This window comes from Rana temporaria, chromosome 2 (assembly GCF_905171775.1).
Source record: "Rana temporaria chromosome 2, aRanTem1.1, whole genome shotgun sequence".
Taxonomy (NCBI): Eukaryota; Metazoa; Chordata; class Amphibia; order Anura; family Ranidae; genus Rana; species Rana temporaria.
In genome coordinates, this window is record NC_053490.1 from 38293344 (window position 1) to 38317801 (window position 24458).

At 50.2% G+C, this 24458-nt stretch overlaps 2 protein-coding genes across 2 annotated transcripts in view; both read right to left on the bottom strand.

The window, feature by feature from the left end:
* LOC120928958 (leucine-rich repeat-containing protein 51-like) overlaps positions 1-3245 on the bottom strand; it is a 28946-nt gene extending 25701 nt beyond the window's left edge. Inside the window, exon 1 of the mRNA XM_040340099.1 lies at positions 2997-3245. The gene's annotated coding sequence lies outside the window, so the exon portion shown is untranslated. The remainder of the gene's footprint in view (positions 1-2996) is intronic.
* LOC120928200 (adhesive plaque matrix protein-like) lies at positions 172-18564 on the bottom strand. The gene is made up of 3 exons (XM_040339309.1): positions 18380-18564; positions 5262-5325; positions 172-2649 (listed from the first exon to the last, which is right to left on the bottom strand). Exons 1-3 carry the CDS (start codon positions 18562-18564, stop codon positions 172-174), a joined length of 2727 nt encoding a protein of 908 aa, XP_040195243.1.
* Positions 18565-24458: the final 5894 nt, after the last annotated feature.

The following is a 24458-nucleotide window of genomic DNA, read 5'->3' on the forward strand; positions in this document are numbered from 1 at the left end:
AAGATCAGGCCACTAATGGAAGCAATGTCCTTGCCAAGGAGAAAGACAATTGGAATAGGAGATGCAAAGGGGAAAGTCTTTGTAGCCTGAGGAGTTTTAGGCCCTGTTCACCAGTGGTGGCCGCCCCCCTAAAACCTCCGCCGCCCTCCCTATCCATGCGCCCGGCCCCTTTCAGGATGCCGCATGAATTACTATGGTGGGGGTGTGTACAGGTGGTGAAGACGGTAGGTATGGACGGGTGGTGAAGACAGTAGTTATGGATGGGTGGTAAGGACGGTAGGTATGGACGGGTGGCAAGGACGGTAGGTATGGACGGGTGGCAAGGACGGGTGGTGAGGACGGTAGGTATGGACAGGTGGTGAGGACGGTAGGTATGGACGGGTGGCGAGGACGGTAGGTATGAACGGGTGGCGAGAACGGTAGGTATGGACGGGTGGTGAGGACGGTAGGTATGGGCGGGGGGTGAGGACGGTAGGTAAGGACGGGTGGCGAGGACCGTAGGAATGGACGGGTGGCGAGGACGATAGGAATGGACGGGTGGCGAGGACGATAGGTAAGGACGGAAGGTATGGACGGGTGGCGAGGACGGTAGGAATGGACGGGTGGTGAGGACGATAGGTAAGGACGGGTGGTGAGGACGGTAGGAATGGACGGGTGGTGAGGACGATAGGAATGGACGGGTGGTGAGGACGGAAGGAATGGATGGGTGGTGAGGACGATAGGTAAGGACGGGTGGTGAGGACGATAGGAATGGACGGGTGGCGAGGACGGTAGGTATGGACGGGTGGTGAGGACGATAGGAATGGACGGGTGGCGAGGACGATAGGTAAGGACGGGTGGCGAGGACGGTAGGAATGGACGGGTGGCGAGGATGGTAGGTATGGACGGGTGGTGAGGACGGAAGGAATGGATGGGTGGTGAGGACGATAGGTAAGGACGGGTGGTGAGGACGATAGGAATGGACGTGTGGCGAGGATGGTAGGTATGGACGGGTGGTGAGGATGGTAGGTATGGACGGGTGGTGAGGACGGTAGGAATGGACGGGTGGTGAGGACGGTAGGTATGGACAGGTGATGAGGACGGTAGGTATGGACGGGTGGCGAGGACGGTAGGTATGGACGGGTGGCGAGTACGGTAGGTATGGACGGGTGGCGAGGACGGTAGGTATGGACGGTAGGTATGGACGGGTGGTGAGGACGGTAGGTATGGACGGGTGGTGAGGACGGTAGGTATGGACGGGTGGTTTGGACGGTAGGTATGGACGGTAGGTATGGACGGGTGGTGAGGACGGTAGGTATGGACGGGTTTGCGAGGACGGTAGGTATGGACGGGTGGCGAGTACGGTAGGTATGGACGGTAGGTATGGACGGGTGGCGAGGACGGTAGGTATGGACGGTAGGTATGGACGGGTGGTGAGGACGGTAGGTATGGACGGGTGGTGAGGACGGTAGGTATGGACGGGTGGTGAGGACGGTAGGTATGGACGGGTGGCGAGGACGGTAGGTATGGACGGTAGGTATGGACGGGTGGTGAGGACGGGTGGCAAGGACGGTAGGTATGGACGGGTGGCGAGGACGGTAGGTATGGACGGTAGGTATGGACGGGTGGCGAGGACGGTAGGTATGGACGGTAGGTATGGACGGGTGGTGAGGACGGTAGGTATGGACGGGTGGTGAGGACGGTAGGTATGGACGGGTGGTTTGGACGGTAGGTATGGACGGTAGGTATGGACGGGTGGTGAGGACGGTAGGTATGGACGGGTGGCGAGTACGGTAGGTATGGACGGTAGGTATGGACGGGTGGCGAGGACGGTAGGTATGGACGGGTGGTGAGGACGGTAGGTATGGACGGGTGGTGAGGACGGTAGGTATGGACGGGTGGCGAGGACGGTAGGTATGGACGGGTGGCGAGTACGGTAGGTATGGACGGTAGGTATGGACGGGTGGTGAGGACGGTAGGTATGGACGGGTGGTGAGGATGGTAGGTATGGACGGGTGGTGAGGACGGTAGGTATGGACGGGTGGTGAGGACGGTAGGTATGGACGGGTGGCGAGGACGGTAGGTATGGACGGTAGGTATGGACGGGTGGCAAGGACGGTAGGTATGGACGGTAGGCGAGGACGGTAGGTATGGACGGTAGGTATGGACGGGTGGTGAGGACGGTAGGTATGGACGGGTGGTAAGGACGGTAGGTATGGACGGTAGGCGAGGACGGTAGGTATGGACGGTAGGTATGGACGGGTGGCGAGGATGGTAGGAATGGACGGGTGGCGAGGACGGTAGGTATGGACGGGTGGTGAGGACGATAGGAATGGACGGGTGGCGAGGACGATAGGTAAGGACGGGTGGCGAGGACGGTAGGAATGGACGGGTGGCGAGGATGGTAGGTATGGACGGGTGGTGAGGACGATAGGTAAGGACGGGTGGCGAGGACGGTAGGAATGGATGGGTGGCAAGGACAGTAGGGTTGGACGGGTGGTGAGGACGGTAGGTATGGACGGGTGGTGAGGACGATAGGAATGGACGGGTGGCGAGGACGGTAGGAATGGACGGGTGGCGAGGACGATAGGTAAGGACGGGTGGCGAGGATGGTAGGTATGGACGGGTGGTGAGGACGATAGGTAAGGACGGGTGGTGAGGACGATACAACTACACACTTATCTGACCATCACTACAACCGCACACTTCTCTTCCCGCCGCTACAACCACAATCCATCCAGACTGGACATTGAGCTGTGTAGTCGGCATTCTCCATTCCTCATCCATTCAGCGGAATGTTTGTTGGGATCGGCCCTCCCATCCGATGACCCTGCACACTACTCTATGATAGCGAAGACTTCCCACCCAATCCCATACCAGCTGTGCAGCTCTGACAGTCTCATATTTCATCCCTCTTCTATGGGGACAATGACACCCAGCCCTCTGCCCCCGATTTAACCCTACTAATCCTCTCTCTCCCCCCATCCATCCATGACCCATATGAGAGGAGGTCTGACCTGAGGAAATCGTCTATCAGTGTAGCGGACTGATCACAGGAGGACTCTTCCAGGCAGGAGAATGTTATGGGGTCTCCATAGCAACGGCACCGACCACTGACACCGGAAGAAGGGGGGACACTTTACATCTCTATCCCGGATAATACATCTCTCGAATCCTCTCCGGAGATTTATACATAACGGGGGATGTTCTGTACTGTCCATGTGTATATCTAGGGTACATCCATCCCTTCATATCCATCACAGAGGTGTACGGGGATTCCCCCGAGAAGGTTATTGGTACGGTCCATTGCTCAGCGCCCATTGGACAACGCTCTGGCCGATGGGCGGGGATAGTGAAGGAGTAGAGACTGGCAGTGCTGGTGAATGGCAGGTGCGAATCACCCCCGAGTCCCTGCAGATCCTTACACACCTCCACATACTGCCCTATCCCTCATGCCCAGCTCCTCACTGTCCGCTCTGTCTCTGTTAGTAAAACTCATTCATATTAAACAAAAAGGAATAACCAATTACAGTCCAGAGTCTCTCCCGCCAACCAATCACAGCCAAGGGGCTCTCCTACTGAAATCTTAGGCCGCCCCCCCCCCCCCCCCCAGGCCGTCTCATCTCTGCGCCAACCAATCGCAGCAGACGCCATATAAATTGTATAGACAGGTTTACACAGAGAGGAACTGATGAACACTAGAGGGCGGGCTGTGTCTTGCCAATGTGTCTACAACCCGGAGCCCATGTACAACACTGAACCTTGGGGTACACCACTGGTAACCTTAGACCAGGGGTGCCCAACAATTGGCCCGGGGGCCACATGTGACCCGCGGAGCCCTCTGATGTGGCCCGCGACCTCCTGCTCTGGGATGGAATAGAATAGAATATTACAGGTCAGTTTATTACTAAAATCAGTGGGCCGGATTCAGATAGGAGATACGATGGTGTATCTCCTGATACGCCGTCGTATCTCTGAGTGTCGGCCGTCGTATCTATGCGCCTGATTCATAGAATCAGTTACGCATAGATTTCCCTAAGATCCGACTGGTGTAAGTGTCTTACACCGTCGTATCTTAGGCTGCATTATCACGCTGGCCGCTAGGTGGCGCTTCCGTATAATTACGCGAGGAATATGCTAAATAGGTATTTACGCCGATTCAGAAAAGTACGGCTTTTATCGGCGTAAAGTTACCCCTGCTATATGAAGCGTAGCTAATGTTAAAGCGGATCTCCCACGCCAAAAACGTTTTTTTCTTAATGGCTATTTAAAAGTTAAATGACCCTAATTTGCGCAACTCACATGTCCTGTCTCCCCCGGCCGCTCCGCTGCTATCCAGTCTCAAATAATAACTTTTATTCCTCCTTCCGGTTTCGTCTCCATTTTAACTGTGGGCATAAGCCCACAGCGCGGCACTTCCTTGTTCTGGTGGATGCTGATGTCCCAGCATCCACCGCTCGATCTCACGTATCAGTATCTGTGTAATGGAGATTGTTCAAAACGCCCGCCCTCCTTCCTTTGTTTACATCCGCGTCACTTCCTGCTAAACGAAGTTGCGCGATGTTTGCTGTCACAGGGCCAAATATGATAATTAGGGAGCCTTGAGACAAGCTCCCAGAAGACACAGCCCGGGACAGGAAACCACAGAAAACCCGAGGGGCTGCAGACCGGAAGCCATACCAGTTCCGATGGTATAGTAAAACTTTTTATATAAAACTATCCGATTTAGCATTGTTTTGGAGGATTAGTAATATTGAGATTTAGTTAAATTCAGGGTGGAGCTCCGCTTTAAGTATGGACGTCGTTCCCGCGCGGGGTTTTAAATTTTTTACGTCGCTTGCGTAAGTCGTTCGCGAATAGGGCTTTGCGTAAATTACGTTCACTTCGATACCAATGAGGCTTTGCGGCGTAATTTCGAGCATGCACACTGGGATTTTTTCACGAACGGCGCATGCGCCGTTCACAAAAAACTTCAAATACGCGGGGTCAAGTAAAATTTAAATAAAACACGCCCACAACATCCACATTTGAATTAGGCGGGCTTACGCCGCCACACATACGTTACGCCGCCGTAACTAAGGGCGCAAGTTCTTTCTGCATACGGAACTTGCCCCCAAAGTTACAGCGGCGTAACGTATCGGAGATACGTTACGCCCGCAGAAAGATGCGCTCATCTTTCTGAATCCGGCCCAGTGTATATATATATATATATCTGGGCATATCTGTTCTGCAGTGGTTACTGGGCTGCTTTCAAACTGGGCCGCAGGTGCGGAGCAGGTTACCTGCACTGAGCCGTAGACTTCTGTTACCTGCGAGTTTTGTGAGCTTCCTGAAAGTGCACCACACCTACAGGATATAATAGAAGTCTATGGCAAAGTGCAGGAAAGCCAAAAGTACACTGCGTTGCACCCTCGGTGCGAGTAAACTTGAGCAGCCTTGGGCCCCTTTCACACAGTCAGTCCGACCCAATTGGACCCTCCATTCACCTCTAAGGAGTGGCAGATGTAAACCGACTTGTGTCCTACCTCCGATCCGGCTGTGTCCGCTCTGCATATGCCACCCGCCCCCTCCACTAGTTGTGGCCCATGACCGGTTAGCAAGTCGCTTAAGTGGCCCTCGCGCTTCAAAAGCTTGGGCACCCCTGCCTTAGACCCCATTCACATCTAGGCGTTTTTACGCCTGTAGCGCTACGCCTCTGCCGCCAGAGGGCTGGAAATACATGTCCCTCTATGGAGATGGTTCACATCTCCACGCCGGACGCCTGTCGCCTGCGGCGTGAAAAAAGGTCCCGGACCTTTTTTTCAGGCGTCTTCGAGCGTTCGGCTAGGAGATGGCAATCATCTCCATAGAGGGGGTCATCTTGGGGCACATCTAGGCGGACAATACCCGCGTTTTGTCGCCGCAAATCGCGGTACAAAACGCCGCTATTTTTACCGCGATTTGCGGCGACAAAACGCCGCGATTTCGTCCGTCTAGATGTGAATGCAGCCTTAGACCATTCAGAGTAAGAATTATTAACCACTCCTGAATTCTGTCTTTTGGCCAATTTTCTATCCATTTACAAAGTGATATTTCCAATCCTGTAGACTTTACCTTACACATGAGCCGTGTGTGGGGAACTGTATCGAACGCTTTTGCAAAATCTAAATATTCCCCATCCACCGTCACCCCTCTGCCCAAGTATACCACGTCCACCGTCACCCCTCTGCCCAAGTATACCACGTCCACCGCCACCCCTCTGCCCAAGTATACCACGTCCACAGCCACCCCTCTGCCCAAGTATACCACCTCCACAGCCACCCCTCTGCCCAAGTATACCACGTCCACAGCCATCCCTCTGCCCAAGTATACCACGTCCACAGCCACCCCTCTGCCCAAGTATACCACGTCCACAGCCACCCCTCTGTCCAAGTATACCACATCCACAGCCACCCCTCTGCCCAAGTATACCACGTCCACAGCCACCCCTCTGCCCAAGTATACCACGTCCACAGCCACTCCTCTGTCCAAGTATACCACATCCACAGCCACCCCTCTGTCCAAGTATTCCACAGCCACCCCTCTGCCCAAGTATACCATGTCCACAGCCACCCCTCTGTCCAAGTATACCACATCCACAATCACCCCTCTGCCCATGTATACCACATTCACCTCTCTGCCCAAGTATACCATGTCCACAGCCACCCCTTTGTCCAAGTATACCACATACCACCCCTCTGTCCAAGTACTCCACGTCCACAGCCACCCCTCTGTCCAACGTTTTACTTACCACAGGCAGGGGGACATTTCCCGATCTCTGCAGCCGAGCATCGGGAATATGTCTCCATCCCTGTGATTAGCGCAGCGCCATGCAGACTTCCTGGCGGGCTCTGCACGTGCTCTGTGCGAACACGCCGGAGCTCATTTCTACTCCTCATAAAAAGAAATTAGGTTTGTTTGAAAACTTCTGTCTTTTGTGAATCCATGCTGTCTGTTGCTTAAAATATTTTTCTACAGCAATAACTCACAGGGCTCCGTACAACCTACCTGGCAGGGGCCTGCCCCGGCATGTGGGTGCATGTGTACAGCAACCGAACACAGACAGTGTGTATTTGGGGCTGTCAGATTAGGACCTGTATATCCAGTGTATATAGTGCTCTCTATGGAATATCCAGTGTATATAGCGCCCTCCATGGAATATCCAGTGTATATAGTGCCCTCCGTGGAATATCCAGCGTATATAGTGCCCTCAATGGAATATCCAGTGTATATAGTGCTCTCTGTGGAATATCCAGTGTATATAGTGCCCTCCATGGAATACCCAGTGTATATAGTGCCCTCTGTGGAATATCCAGTGTATATAGTGCTTTCTATGGAATATCCAGTGTATATAGTGCCCTCTGTGGAATATCCAGTGTATATAGTGCCCTCCGTGGAATATCCAGTGTATATAGTGCCCTCCGTGGAATATCCAGTGTATATAGTGCTTTCTATGGAATATCCAGTGTATATAGTGCCCTCCATGGAATATCCAGCGTATATAATGCCCTCCGTGGAATATCCAGTGTATATAGTGCTTTCCATGGAATATCCAGTGTATATAGTGCCCTCCATGGAATATCCAGTGTATATAGTGCCCTCCATGGAATATCCAGCGTATATAATGCCCTCCGTGGAATATCCAGTGTATATAGTGCTTTCTATGGAATATCCAGTGTATATAGTGCCCTCCGTGGAATATCCAGTGTATATAGTGCCCTCCGTGGAATATCCAGTGTATATAGTGCCCTCTATGAAATATCCAGTGTATATAGTGCCCTCCATGGAATATCCAGTGTATATAGTGCCTTCTGTGGAATATCCAGTGTATATAGTGCCCCTATGGAAATTCCAGTGTATATAGTGCCCTCCATGGAATATACAGTGTATATAGTGCCTCTATGGAAAAGCCAGTGTATATAGTGCCCTCCATGGAATATCCAGTGTATATAGTGCCCTCCATGGAATATCCAGTGTATATAGTGCCCTCCATGGAATACCCAGTGTATATAGTGCCCTCCGTGGAATATCAAGTGTATATAGTGCTTTCTATGGAATATCCAGTGTATATGGTGCCCTCCATTGAAATATCCAGCGTATATAGTGCCCTCCGTGGAATATCCAGTGTATATAGTGCCCTCCATGGAATATCCAGCGTATATAGTGCCCTCCGTGGAATATCCAGTGTATATAGTGCCCTCCATGGAATATCCAGTGTATATAGTGCTTTCTATGGAATATCCAGTGTATATAGTGCCCTCCGTGGAATATCCAGCGTATATAGTCCCCTTCATGGAATATCCAGTGTATATAGTGCTTTCTATGGAATATCCAGTGTATATAGTGCCCTCCGTGGAATATCCAGTGTATATAGTGCCCTCCATGGAATATCCAGCGTATATAGTGCCCTCCGTGGAATACCCAGTGTATATAGTGCTTTCTATGGAATATCCAGTGTATATAGTGCCCTCCATGGAATATCCAGTGTATATAGTGCCTTCTGTGGAATATCCAGTGTATATAGTGCCCTCTATGGAATATCCAGTGTATATAGTGCCCTCCATGGAATATCCAGTGTATATAGTGCCTTCTGTGGAATATCCAGTGTATATAGTGCCCCTATGGAAATTCCAGTGTATATAGTGCCCTCCATGGAATATACAGTGTATATAGTGCCCTCCATGGAATATCCAGTGGGCCAGATTCAGGTAGATTCACGCAATATTTGCGTGGGCAAAGGGCAACGAGTTTTGCTCTGCGCCCACGCAAATATTTTGAAATGCCTGCGATTCACGGAGCAGTAGCTCCGTAAATTGCGCGGGCGATATGCAAAATAGCCGGGCGTAAGGCTGCCTAATGTAAATGATCCCGCCGGGGGCGGGAATCATTTAAATTAGGCGCGCTCCCGCGCCGAGCTAACAGCGCATGCTCCGTCGGGAAACTTTCCCGACGTGCATTGCGGCAAATGACGTCGCAAGGACGTCATTTGCTTCTAAGTGAACGTGAATGGCGTCCAGCGCCATTCACGATTCACTTACGTAAACGACGTGAAATTTAAATTTCACGAGCGGGAAGCGCAGCTATACTTTAGCATTGGTTGCCCCTGCTATAGCAGGAGCAACCTTGCGCTAAAGTCGCCGTACGGAAACTCCGTACCTTGCGTGCGCAGGGCCCGCGCAACTTTTGTGAATCGGTGGTAGTATGCAATTTGCATACTATACGCCGATCACAATGGCCGCGCCCCCTAGCGGCCAACGCAAGAATGCAGCCTGAGATATGAAGGCATAAGGAGGCTTATGTCTGTCATATCCTAGGCTGCAGTCGGTGTAACGAGGTTCCTGAATCAGGAGCACTCGTTACACCGGAGCAAGTAAGCACTTGCGCCGCGCAACCTATGGTTGCACGGGCGCAAGTGCTTCTTGAATCTGGGCCAGTGTATATAGTGCCCTCCATGGAATATACAGTGTATATAGTGCCTCTATGGAAAAGCCAGTGTATATAGTGCCCTCCATGGAATATCCAGTGGATATAGTGCCATTAGCTTATACACATACATTATATATATATATATATATATATATATATATATATATATATATATATATATATATGAAATATATGTGTGTATAACCTATCAGTGCTAAAGGGGTGTGACCACTTGTTAACACTAATAATTCTAGTTGAACCCTCTGATGCACACAGTTATGCTTTCTAGCAAACGTTTCACAAAAGCAGGGATTTTTAGTTCACATACATTGCAATGCATGTTTAACCACTTAAGACCCGGACCAATATGCAGCTAAAGGACCCAAGGTGTTTTTACAAATTGGCACTGCGCTGCTTTAACTGGTAATTGCGCTGTCATAAAATGTTGTACTGAAACGAAATTTGCATACTTTTTTCTCCCACAAATAGAGCTTTCTTTTGATGGTATTTGATTGCCTCTGCGATTTTTATTGTTTGCGATATAAACGGAAAAAGACCGAACATTTTGAAAAAGATATATATTTTCTACTTTTTGTTATAAGAAAAATCGAATAAACTAAATTTTAGTCAAACATTTAGGCCAAAATGTATTCAGCCACATCTCTTTAGTAAAAAAAATCGCAATAAGCGTATATTTATTGGTTTTCGCAAAAGTTATAGCGTCTACAAACTAGGGTACATTTTCTGGAATTTACACAGCTTTTAATTTATGACTGCCTACCTCATTTCTTGATTCATTTTGGAAAGTAGACACCCCAAGGAAACTGCTGAGAGGCATGTTGAGTCCATTGAATATATTTTTTTTTGTCCCAAGTGATTGAATAATGACAAAAAAAATAAATACATTTACAAAAAGTTGTCACTAAATGATATATTTCTCACACATGCCATGGTTATATGTGGACTTGCACCCCAAAATACATTCTGCTGCTTCTCCTGAGTACGGGGATACCACATGTGTGGGACTTTTTGGGAGCCTAGCCGCGTATGGAGCCCCAAAAACCAAGCACCGCCTTCAGCATTTCTAAGGGCGCACATTTTTGATTTCACTCCTCACTACCTATTACAGTTTCGAAGGCCATTAAATGCAAAAAATAGCAGAAAACCCCCCCAAATGACCCCATTTTGGAAAGTAGACACCCCAAGCTATTTGCTGAGAGGCATGTTGAGCCCAATGAATATTTAATTTTTTTGCCCCAAGTGAATGAATAATGACCAAAAAAAAAATATATTACAAAACGTTGTCACTAAATGATATATTGCTCACATATGCCATGGGCATATGTGGAATTGCACCCCAAAATACATTCTGCTGCTTCTCCTGAGTACGGGGATACCACATGTGTGGGACTTTTTGGGAGCCTAGCCACGTACGGGACCCCGAAAACCAATCACCGCCTTCAAGATTTCTAAGGGCATAAATTTTTGATTTCACTCCTCACTACCTATCACAGTTTTGAAGGCCATAAAATGTCAAGATGGCACACAACCCCCCAAATGACCCCATTTTGGAAATAAGACACCCCAAGCTATTTGCTGAGAGGCATGTTGAGCCCAATGAATATTTAATTTTTTTGCCCCAAGTGAATGAATAATGACCAAAAAAAAAAAATATTACAAAACGTTGTCACTAAATGATATATTGCTCACATATTCCATGGGAATATGTGGAATTACACCCCAAAATACATTCTGTTGCTTCTCCTGAGTAGGGAGCCTAGCCGCATACGGGACCCCGAAAACCAAGCACTGCCTTCAAGATTTCTAAGGGCATACATTTTTGATTTCACTCCTCACTACTTATCACAGTTTCGAAGGCCATAAAATGCCAAAATAGCATAAAACCCCCCCCAAATGACCCCATTTTGGAAAGTAGACACCCCAAGCTATTTGCTGAGAGGCATAGTGAGTATTTTACAGCTCTCATTTGTTTTTGAAAATGAAGAAAGAAAAAAAAAATTTTTTTTTCTTTTTTAAATTTTTAAAACTTTGTGACAAAAAGCGAGATCTGCAAAATACTCACCATACCTCTCAGCAAATAGCTTGGGGTGTCTACTTTCCAAAATGGGGTGATTTGGGGGGGTTTTGTGCCATCTGGGCATTTCTTGGCCTCCCAAACTGTAATAGGTAGTGAGTAGGGGTGCAATGGATCAAAAAACTCACGGTTCGGATCGTTCCTCGGATCAGGAGTCACGGATCGGATCATTTTTCGGATCGGCAAATAAAAAATTCTCCCCCACTGTAATATACACATCTCCCCCCCCCACTGTAATATACACATCTCCCCCCACTGTTCACCTCCCCCCCCACCAACTATAGTACCCCCTCGGTGCAAACACCCCCCCTCCTCTCAGTACAAGAGACCCCCCCTCCTCTCAGTACAAGAAACCCCCCCCTCCTCTCGGGGCAAGAGACCCCCCCTCCTCTAGGGGCAAAAGACCCCTCCTCCTCTCGGGGCAAGAGACCCCCCTCTTGCAGTACGGATCACGGATCAACTGTGATCCGTTGCACCCCTAGTAGTGAGGAGTAAAATCAAAAATGTACACCCTTAGAAAGCCTGAAGGCGGTGATTGGTTTTTGGGGTCCCGTACGCGGCTAGGCTAGGCTCCCAAAAAGTCTCACACATGTGGTATCCCCGTACTCAGGAGAAGCAGCAGAATGTATTTTGGGGTGTAATTCCACATATAACCATGGCATGTGAGAGCAATATATAATTTAGTGACAACTTTGACGCAACTTGTGTCAAAATATAAAATATTCCATGGACTCGAGATGCCTCTCAGCAAATAGCTTGGGGTGTCTACTTTCCAAAATGGGGTCATTTGGGGGGGTTTTGAATTGTCCTGGCATTTTATGCACAACATTTAGAAGCTTATGTCACACATCACCCACTCTTCTAACCACTTGAAGACAAAGCCCTTTCTGACACTGTGGGCCAGATCCACGAAGCAGTTACGCTGGCGTATCCGACGTATACGCTGGGCTAGATCCGACTGGCGTACGCCGTCGGATCTAAGGTGCATATTTATGCTGGCCGCTAGGTGGTGCTTCCGTCGATTTCCGCGTCGAGTGTGCAACGTCGGGCCAGCGTCGAATTTTACGTTGTTTACGTCGTTTGCGTAAAACGTTCGCAAATAGGGCTTTGCATGGAATTACGTTCACGTCGAAAGCATTGGCTTGTTGCAGGTTAATTTGGAGCATGCGCACTGGGATACCCCCACGGACGGCACATGCGCCGTTCAAAAAAAACGTCATTTACGTCGGGTCAAGACGTATTAACATAAAACACGCCCACAACTTAGTGATTTGAATTGCGTGCCCTTACGCCGACACATTCACACTACGCCGCCATAACTTACGGCGCAAATTCTTTGTGGATACGGGAAATACGCTGTAAGTTATGGCGGCGTAGTGTATCTGAGATACGCTACGCCGGACGTAAACATGCGCCGCGCTACGTGGATCTGGCCCTATTTGTTTACATAAAAACATATTTTTTTTTTTTGCAAGAAAGTTAAGTTGAACCCCTAAACATTATATATTTTTTTAAAGCAAATGCCCTACAGATTAAAATGGTGGTTGTTGCATTTTTTTTTTTCCACACAGTATTTGCGCAGCAATTTTTCAAACACATTTTTTGGGGAAAAAATACACTTTTTTTTTATATTTTAAAGCACTAAAACACACTATATTGCCCAAGTTATTGATGGAATAAAAAAGATGATCTTAGGCCGAGTACATGGATACCAAACACGACATACTTTAAAAATTCGCACAAACGCGCAGTGGCGACAAACGACATACATTTTTAAAAGCCTTTACAGGTTACCACATTAGATTTACAGAGGAGGTCTACTGCTAAAATTACTGCCCTCGATCTTCCCTTCACGATGATACCTCACATGCATGGTACAATTGCTGTTTACATATGACTCCAGACCGACGCTTGCGTTCGCCTTTGCGCAAGAGCAGGGGGGGACAGGGATGCTTTTTTTTATTTCTTTTTTATATTTATTTCGCTTTTTTTATTTTATTTGTAAACTGTTCCTTCCATTTTATGAATTTTTTTACCATTTTTAATATCTCAGGGAATGTAAATATCCCTTATGATAGCAATAGTTAGTGACAGGTACTCCCTTTTTTTTTTTTTTTAAATAGATCTTTCCTCTGCCCTCAAAGCATCTGACCACACCAAGAACGGTGTGATAAAATGCTTTCCCAATTTCCCAATGGCGCTGTTTATATCCGGGGGGGGCGACATTCCCTCACACTGAATGTAAAAGCAGTCTAGAGGCTAATTAGCCACTAGGACTGCTTTTACATGAAAGCCGACCACTGGCTGAAAAGAATGATAACAAGATGATACCAAAACCCGCAGGCATCATTCTAGAATAACCATTCAAAGTCCAGCAACATACCAGTACGTTGATGGTTCTTGTTGGACATGTATTGTAATCTTTTTTTTTCATGCAGCCTGTTGGCTGAACGAAAAAAAGATTGCTCGGTGGGTATGCCCACCATTAGAATACCTCCCTTCATCCACCCACTTCTAATGATGGGCATACATGCACCATTTATATATGCCGAAGCATGGGGGCATCCTCCCGCAAAAAAGTTATGCCGCGTACACACGGTCGGACTTTTCCATAGGCAAGCCTCTGTTGGAATTTTGACCGTATGTACGCGGCATAAAAAGTTATGCCATGTACACATGGTCAGACCTTTCCACGGGAAAGCCTCCGTAGGAATGTCAACCGTATGTACGCGGCATTAGGAGCAAAATCTCTCCTCCGCCCCGAATGCCCCCATGCTTCGGCATATATGCTCTTTTTTTAACTGTGGTGGTGAAATCACCTCCTACAGCGTTGGAGTCGCGGCTTTATATATCGTGGGAGCAAACGCTGTTGCTGTCACGCTAAATAAATCCGCGCTGCAACTGAATGGTGTACCTGCTAAGCAAATGATGGTTAACATTAAAACAAAGTAACATTACAGTATAACAGTAAGATCATACCATACCTGCAAAGCAAATACCAAAAAAAAAACATAGTAAAAAATAAAACATTTTTTAACGCAACCTGTGCCTAAAATATATATATGCCGAAGCATGGGGGCATCCTCCCGCAAAAAAGTTATGCCGCGTACACACGGTCTGACTTTTCCACGGGCAAGCCTCCGTCGGAATTTCGACCGTATGTACGCGGCATAAAAAGTTATGCCGTGTACACATGGTCAGACCTTTCCACGGGAAAGCCTCCGTCGGAATTTCGACCATATGTACGCGGCATAAAAAGTTATGCCGCATACACACGGTCAGACTTTTTCACGGGAAAGCCTCCGTAGGAATGTCGACCGTATGTACGCGGCATTAGGAGCAAAATCGCTCCTCCGCCCCTAATGCCCCCATGCTTCGGCATATATGCTCTTTTTTTAACTGTGGTGGTGAAATCACCTCCTACAGCTTTGGAGTCGCGGCTTTATATATCGTGGGAGCAAACGCTGTTGCTGTCACGCTAAATAAATCCGAGCTGCAACTGAATGGCGTACCTGCTAAGCAAATGATGGTTAACATTAAAACAAAGTAACATTACAGTATAACAGTAAGATCAAAGCAAATACCAAAAAAAAAAACATAGTAAAAAATAAAACATTTTTTAACGCAACCTGTACCTAAAACATATATATGCCAAAGCATGGGGGCATCCTCCCGCAAAAAACTTATGCCGCGTACACACGGTCGGACTTTTCCACGGGCAAGCCTCCGTTGGAATTTTGACCGTATGTACGCGGCATAAAAAGTTACCTAAAGGGGCCTAAGACTAACTGCCCTGCAACTTTTTACTGTCACAAATTACACTAAATGCAGTGATCAGTAAATAAATGATCACTGCAATCAGTGACACTGTGACTGGGGGCTGGGGGGGTGATCTGGGGGTGACTGTGGGGGTTTGTGTGCCTATATGTACCTGTGTCAGTGTACTGTTTAGGTGCAACTTACTGTTGGACGTCTTCTCTCCTCTGTGTCGGACGACACAGAGAGGAGAGATGACATCACTTCCTACTGCCTGTGTTTACATTACACCCCACAACCCAGCACCACCCATCCCTCCCCACAACCCAGCACCACCCATCCCTCCCCACAACGCAGCACCACCCATCCCCCCCCACAATGCAGCAACACCCCCCCCCACAACGCATAACCACCCATCCCCCCCACAACGCAGCACCACCCATCCCCCCCACAATGCAGCACCACCCATCCCCCCCACAACCCAGCACCACCCATCCCCCCCACAATGCAGCACCACCCACCCCCCCACAACGCAGCACCACCCATCCCCCCCACAACGCAGCACCACCCATCCCCCCCACAACCCAGCACCACCCATCCCTCCCCACAACCCAGCACCACCCATCCCCCCCACAACCCAGCACCACCCATCCCTCCCCACAACCCAGCACCACCCATCCCTCCCCACAATGCAGCACCACCCACCCCCCCACAATGCAGCACCACCCACCCCCCCCACAACGCAGCACCACCCATCCCCCCCACAACGCAGCACCACCCATCCCCCCCACAACCCAGCACCACCCATCCCTCCCCACAACCCAGCACCACCCATCCCTCCCCACAACGCAGCACCACCCATCCCCCCCACAACGCAGCAACACCCACCCCCCCCCCCACAACGCAGCACCACCCATCCCCCCCACAACCCAGCACCACCCACCCCCCCCACAATGCAGCACCACCCACCCCCCCACAACGCAGCACCACCCATCCCCCCCACAACGCAGCACCACCCATCCCCCCCACAACCCAGCACCACCCATCCCTCCCCACAACCCAGCACCACCCATCCCCCCCACAACCCAGCACCACCCATCCCTCCCCACAACCCAGCACCACCCATCCCTCCCCACAATGCAGCACCACCCACCCCCCCACAACGCAGCACCACCCATCCCCCCCACAATGCAGCACCACCCATCCCCCCCACAACGCAGCACCACCCATCCCCCCCACAACCCAGCACCACCCATCCCTCCCCACAACCCAGCACCACCCATCCCTCCCCACAACGCAGCACCACCCATCCCCCCCACAACGCAGCAACACCCACCCCCCCCCCACAACGCAGCACCCCCCACCCCCCCCACAACGCAGCAACACCCACCCCCCCACGACGCAGCACCACCCATCCCCCCCACAACACAGCACCACCCATCCCCCCCACAACCCAGCACCACCCATCCCCCCCACAACCCAGCACCACCCATCCCTCCCCACAACTCAGCACCACCCATCCCTCCCCACAACGCAGCACCACCCATCCCCCCCCACAACGCAGCACCACCCATCCCCCCCACAACGCAGCACCACCCATCCCCCCCCACAACGCAGCACCACCCATCCCCCCCCACAACCCAGCACCACCCATCCCTCCCCACAACCCAGCACCACCCATCCCTCCCCACAACGCAGCACCACCCACCCCCCCCCCACAACACAGCACCACCCATCCCCCCCACAACCCAGCACCACCCATCCCCCCCACAACCCAGCACCACCCATCCCTCCCCACAACGCAGCACCACCCATTCCTCCCCACAACGCAGCACCACCCATCCCCCCCACAACGCAGCACCACCCATCCCCCCCACAACGCAGCACCTCCCATCCCTCCCCACAACCCAGCACCACCCATCCCTCCCCACAACCCAGCACCACCCATCCCTCCCCACAACGCAGCACCACCCATCCCTCCCCACAACGCAGCACCACCCATCCCCCCCCCACAACGCAGCACCACCCACACCCCCACAACGCAGCACCACCCATCCCCACCACAACGCAGCACCACACCCCCCCCCTACAACGCAGCACCACCCATCCCCACCACAACCCAGCACCACCCATCCCTCCCCACAACCCAGCACCACCCATCCCTCCCCACAACGCAGCACCACCCATCCCCCCCCCACAATGCAGCACCACCCACCCCCCCACAACGCAGAACCACCCATCCCCCCCACAACGCAGCACCACCCATCCCCCCCACAACCCAGCACCACCCATCCCTCCCCACAACCCAGCACCACCCATCCCTCCCCACAACGTGTCTTAGCCTGGCTGTCTCATAGACTCCTGGGCTGAGTCTGAAAGTGACCTGGGACAAAGTCTATGAGGGAGCCAGGCTGGGACTGTTGGAAGGAGAAGACTAAGTCTATGAGGGAGCAGAGAGGAAACTGCAGGAGAGCTATAGGAGTCTGTCCCCCCACAGACTTCTCTCTGCTCCTCTGCACACTCCTCCCTGCTCCATTGTAGTCTCGGTCCTGAATTCCTCACAGTCTGTCTCTGTCCTGGCCCCCTTGTAGATTCTGTCCCGGCCCCCTTGTAGACTCTGTCCCGGCCCCCTTGTAGACTCTGTCTCGGAGCCAGGCTGGGACTGTCAGGAAAAGGGGACTAAGTCTATGATGGAGCGGGAAGGAAACTGCAGGAGAGCTGTAGGAGTCTGTCCCCCCACAGACTCCTCTCTGCTCCTCTGCACACTCCTCCCTGCTCCATTGTAGTCTCATTCCTGACTTCCTCACAGTCTGTCTCTGTCCCGGCCCCCTTGTAGACTCTGTCCCGGCCCCCTTGTAGACTCTGTCCCGGCCCCCTTGTAGACTCTTTCCCCACTCCCTTGTAGACTCTTTCCCCACTCCCTTGTAGACTCTGTTCCAGCTCCCGGAGCCAGGCTGGGACTGTCAGGAAAAGGGGACTAAGTCTATGATGGAGCGGGAAGAAAACTGCAGGAGAGCTGTAAGAGACTGTCCCCCAACAGACTCCTCTCTGCTCCTCTGCACACTCCTCCCTGCTCCATCGTAGTCTCAGTCCTGACTTCCTCACAGTCTGTCTCTGTCCTGGCTCCCTTGTAGACTCTGTCCTGGCTCCCTTGTAGACTCTGTCCTGGCTCCCTTGTAGACTCTGTCCTGGCTCCCTTGTAGACTCTGTCCTGGCTCCCTTGTAGTCTCCATCCTGGCTCCCTTGTAGTCTCCGCCCTGGCTCCCTTGTAGTCTCCGTCCTGGCTCCATTGTAGACTCCGTCCTGGCTCCCTTGTAGACTCCGTCCTGGCTCCCTTGTGGACTTAGCCCAGTCCAGCTATTTTATATGATCTGTCCTGTTCCTAGATCAGGTAGGTATTCCTTAAAGCTGTATGTCCAACAGACTTTGTACTCTCTGTAAGTCCTGTTTCCTCTGGGTATATGATTGCTGATTTCAATGGTGGTAGATGATTGAGAAGGAACACTCGCCATATTCGACGTCAGTTTCCATAAGCTCCATCCTGGCGTGTTTTTCGGCTTTAGTTTAGCTTCTGTATGGCTCTCCATTGATCACTCTCAAATGAAAAGCCATTGAATAGCACCTGCTTCTTGGCTGGAATGTTCTTATCGTTTAGGAGGTCATCCATTGGTATTGTCTGCTTTGTAACTTGTCTGAGGCCCTGAAATAGAAAAAAAGAGAACAATGAGATCCATGAATGATTATAAGAAACCCCCTCTATAACCTCCAGGGGGCCATTGAAGCCATAACCCCAATATTATTTGCAGCCAGCAATATTTTTTTCTCAGGAAAGTGGTCGGTGGGGCTAATTAGCCGCATAAGCAGCAGGAGGGGTCGTACTCCCACCTCCCACCTACACAATTTGACAGTACGCCACTCTGATTACAAAGCTAAACAGAGACCAGATAGTCTCTGGGCACCCCTATGGCCTGTTTTTTAAAGGTAAAGGAGAGATGTGGTGTCTTATAGACCACATCTTTCCATAAAGAGGACCTGTCATCCCTTATTTCTATTACAAGGGATGTTTACATTTGTTCATTATTTGTAGCTGCTGACTTTTAAATATTTTTTTTTGTAGAGGCTGGAACTCCCTTTTAAAGCGTGACATGTTTGGTATCTATTTACTTGGCATAACATAATCTTTTATATCTTACCAAATTGTGGTTGGGTTGTATATTGTGGGGCAGATCCACAAAGCAAGTACGCCGGCGTATCTACTGATACGCCGGCGTACTTTCAAATTTCCCGCCTCGTATCTTTGTTTTGAATCCTCAAAACAAGATACAACGGCATCTGGGTTAGATCCGACAGGCGTATGTCTTTGTACGCCTTCGGATCTAAGATGCAATTCTTCGGCGTCCGCTGGGTGGCGTTCCCGTCGTATTACGCGTCAAGTATGCAAATTAGCTGTTTCCGACGATCTACGAACGTACGAGCGGCCGGCGCATTCCTTTACGTCGTCTCTAGTCGGCTTTTTTCGGCGTATAGTTAAAGCTGCTGTTTGGTGGCGTACGCAATGTTAAGTATGGCCGTCGTTCCCGCGTATAATTTTAAAATTTTTATTTAGTTTGCGTAAGGCCCCGTACTCACGACCAAACATGTCTGCTGAAACTGGCCCGCGGACCAGTTTCAGCAGACATGTTTGGCCGTGTGTAGGCCCGAGCGGACCATTTTCGGGCGGATCGGACAGGTTTCCAGCGGACAACTGTTTCCTGGACTTGCTTTAACCAGTTGGTAACCGCCCTATAGCCAAAATACGGCTACAGAGCGGTTCCTGTACTCTAGGAGGGCGTCAATGTACGTCCTCCCAGAGACTGCGTTGTGCGCGCCCGAGCGGGCGCGCACACGCGATCGCCGGTGCTCGCCGGGTCTACGGGACCCGCAGCAACAGCACTCGCGGTAAGGAGCCAATGGAAGCGGCTCCTTACCACGTGATCGCGCCGTCCAATGACGGCGCGATCACTTGTAAACAAACCGGCGTCATGTAATGACGCCGGTTCCTCCCTCTCCTCTCTGTACCGTTCGGTACAGTGTGAGAGGAGAGGGAGGGGGGGGGATCGGGCGGCAGCAGCAGCCGCCGCACTGTGGGCTGGATCTGTGACAATTGCAGTCACAGATCCAGCCATCCCTGCGCAATACTCTGCAGTAAAAAAAAAATAATGATGAGTGCAATACCCCACCCCATACTCTGCAATACCCCACCCCATACTCTGCAATACCCACCCTGGGGGGGTGGGTATTGCAGAGTATGGGGTGGGGTATTGCAGAGTATGGGGTGGGGTATTGCAGAGTATGGGGTGGGGTATTGCAGAGTATTGCACTCATCATTTTTTTTATTTTACTCTGCAATACCCACCCACCCATACTCTGCAATACCCACCCACCCATACTCTGCAATACCCACCCCCCCATACTCTGCAATACCCCCCCCCCCCATACTCTGCAATACCCCCCCCCATACTCTGCAATACCCCCCCCCATACTCTGCAATACCCCCCCCATACTCTGCAATACCCCCCCCATACTCTGCAATACCCCCCCCATACTCTGCAATACCCCCCCATCCTCTGCAATACCCCCCCCCATACTCTGCAATACCCCCCCCCATAATCTGCAATACCCCCCCATACTCTGCAATACCCCCCCAATACTCCGCAATACCCTCAATACTCCAATACCTTGCAATACGTCGCCTATGGGGATTTTTAAGTAGCAACGTTTGGCGCAATTTCACGAGCGTGTGCAATTTTGAAGGGTGACATGTTGGGTATCTATTTACTCGGCGTAACTTCATCTTTCATATTATGCAAAAACATTGGGCTAACTTTACTGTTTTTTTTTTTTTTTAAGCACAAAACTGTTTTTTTTTTTAAAAACACGCGTTCAAAAAATTGCTGCGAAAATACCGTGCAAGATAAAAAGTTGCAACAACCGCCATTGTATTCTCTAGGGTCTTTGAAAAAAAAGCATATATAATGTTTTGGGTTTCTATGTAATTTTTTTAGCAAATAAATGATGATTTTTACATGTAGGAGAGAAATGTCAGAATTGGCCTGGGTGCTCCAGAACGCCTGATGGTGCTCCCTGCATGTTGGGCCTCTCTATGTGGCCACGCTGTGTAAAAGTCGCAAACATGTGGTATCGCTATACTCGGGAGGAATAGCAGAATGTGTTTTGGGGTGTAATTTGTAGTATGCATATGCTGTGTGTGAGAAATAACCTGCTAATATGACAGAAACTAGATTTTTTTTTTTTTTTTTTACAGAATTTTCAGTCTTTTTTCTTTTATAGCGCAAAAAATAAAAACCGCAGAGGTGATCAAATACCACCAAAAGAAAGCTCTATTTGTGGGAAAAAAAGGACAAAAATTTCAGATGGGTACAATGTTGTATGACTGAGTAATTGTCATTCAAATTGTGAGAGCACCGAAAGCTGAAAATTGGTCTGGTGATTAAGGGGGTTTTCGTGCCCAGTGGTCAAGTGGTTAAAACAGTCCGCTGGAAACCTGTCCGCCCGGACATGTACGGTCGTCTGTACAGACCTACCGTACATGTCCTGCTGCCCGCCATCCCTTGCATGCGTCGAATGACTTAGACGCATGTGTGGAAGCATTTTAAAGGCAGGCCGCCCACATCGCCGCGTCATTGTCGCGGCGACACCGCGTCATCGACGCGGCGACACCGAGGACACGCCCCGCGTATTGTTTACGCGCGGACCTCTGTTCGATGGTGTGTACAGCCATCGAACAGAAGTCCCCGGGCAGTCCCTGGGCAGACATGTCCGATGAAAACGGTTCGCGGACCGGTTTCATCGGACATGTCTGCTCGTGAGTACTCGGCCTAAGTCATCCGTGAATCGGGCTGGACGTAATTTACGTCCACGTCAAAACAATGACGTCCTTGCGACGTCATTTAGCGCAATGCACGGTGGGAAATTTAAGGGACGGCGCATGCGCAGTTTGTTCGGCGCGGGGACGCGCTTTATTTAAATGAAACACGCCCCCTACTCGCCGATTTGAATTACGCGCCATTACGCCGCGAAAGATAGACTACGCCACCGTAACTTACGGCGCAAATTCTTTCAGGATTCGAACCAAACAGAAGTAAGTTACGGCGGCATAGCGTATCTCAGATAAGCTGCGCCGGGGCAGATCTTTGTGGATCTGCCCCTGTGTTTTTTGCATTAAATGAATTAAAGTGTATTCTTTTTTTTTTTTTTTTAAACGCTGCTCAAATACAAATACTGCATCGACCGCCATTTTATTCTCTAGGGTCACTGCCCAAAAAAGTGTATGTGTGTATATGTATATATATATATATATATATATATATATATATATATATATATATATATATATATATATATATATATATATATATATATACATACAATGTTTGGGGGGTTCTAAGTAATTTTGTAGCAAAAAATATTATTTTACTTGTAATCAAAAAGTGGATATAATAAGTGAAAACTTGAAAACTGAAGATTCCGATTCCTTTATAAATCTGGTGTTGCCGCTTCTCTTTGCTCACAATGATCAGATACTTACCTTTCGACGTACAAAGAATGGAGGGGGTGTCTCTCTTGCCTCCACCTCCTCCCAGTTTATTCCTCTGAAAAACGGGTGATCTCTGATGTTGCTGATGGTCGCTTTGAGCACCTCTTTGCCTTCGCACAGGAGCTACAGGGAGAAAGAAAACAGAAAAACATAAGATGACAGTAGTGGGGCATAAAGCGCACTGACTCTTTGACGGAGCCTATAGGGCTACTTTCCTTGTCCCACTGAGACTGTTTCACTACTTACCTTTTCTAGCAGGTCCATGAAGTCGGGGTCCGCGTCGGGTGGATACGGTGGCATTTCACAGCACATGGTATTGTCACGGGTGCATAAGGTTGGACAAGAACCGAAGGCCAGATCACATAAAGTGACCCCTAACCAGAAATAATCCATGGATGGGTCATATAGCATCTGTGGGGAAATCAGAGAGAGAAGGATGGGGATGACAGGTCAGGCTAGAGATCAGCAGTAGCATCATCATTACAACAAGTATTCAGTTTTAATGTGTACATTTTAACCCTCAAGGGGTAGATGGTAACTGGATGGGACCCTCAGGGTTTGATAGGACCCCCAGGGCCAGATGGTAGTTAGATAGGGCTCCCAGGGGCAGATGGTCGCTGAACGGGGCCCCCCAGGACTGGACAGGACCACCAGGGCCAGATGGTTGCTCGACGGGGCACCCTTGTACTGGAAATGACCCCCAGAGCCAGATGGTAGATGGACAGGGATCCGAAGGACAGGGGGTAGCTGTATGGAAAACTCAGGGCCAGATTATGGTTAGACGGGGCCCCCCAGGACTGGATAGGACCATCAGAGGCAGATTGGAAGCTGGATGTGGGCCCCTAAGGACTGGGAAGGACGCCCCAAATGCCAGATGGTAACTGGGCAAGGCCCCTCAGGACTGGACAGGACCCCCAGAGCTAGATGACAGCTGAACAGGGATCCAAGGGGCAAACAGTAGCTGGACAGGACCCCAGGGCAAGATGATGGCTAGATAGGCCCCCCCAGGACTGGACAGGACCCCCAAAGTCAGATGGTAGCTGCATAGGGATCCCAGGGTTGGAGGGTAGCTGGACAGGACCCCCAGGGCGAGATGATGGTTAGACGAGGGCCCCCAGGACTGGACAGGACCCTCAGGGCCAGATGGTAGCTTAATAGGGCCTCGGGAATGGAAAGGACTCTGAGAGACAGGTAACTGGACGGGTCTCCTAGGGTAAGGCGTTAGCTTGGACGGGACCCCCAGGGTCAGATGGTAGCTGGATGGGACCCCCAGGTCTGGACAGGACGCTCAAAGCCAGATGGTAGTTGGACAGGATCCCCAGGACTGGATGGTTGATAATTGCCCTGTGTATGGGCACATTGGACTTACCTTGTGTTCAGGCTTGTAGACACGTGCAATGCCGAAGTCTGCAATCTTGATGTGACCGGTGCTATCTATGAGGATGTTGTCAAGCTTTAGGTCTCTGTGGAGAAAAAAAGAATGTCAGCTCTGCAGTTTAGACAATTATCCCTCCCATATATGCCAGTATTACAGATCCATAGCGGGATGAACAATCACAAAGCTCCCTTTCCTAGCGCTGCCCAACG

Coding starts and splice junctions, on each gene's coding strand:
- LOC120928200 (XM_040339309.1), bottom strand. CDS start 18,564: ATGGAGCCAGGACGGAGACTACAAGGGAGCCAGGGCGGAGACTACAAG. Junction 5,326..18,379: donor AGCCAGGACAGAGACAGACT/GTGAGGAAGTCA, acceptor TATATCCTGTAG/GTGTGGTGCACTTTCAGGAA. Junction 2,650..5,261: donor AAGTCTACGGCTCAGTGCAG/GTAACCTGCTCC, acceptor ATAAGTGTGTAG/TTGTATCGTCCTCACCACCC.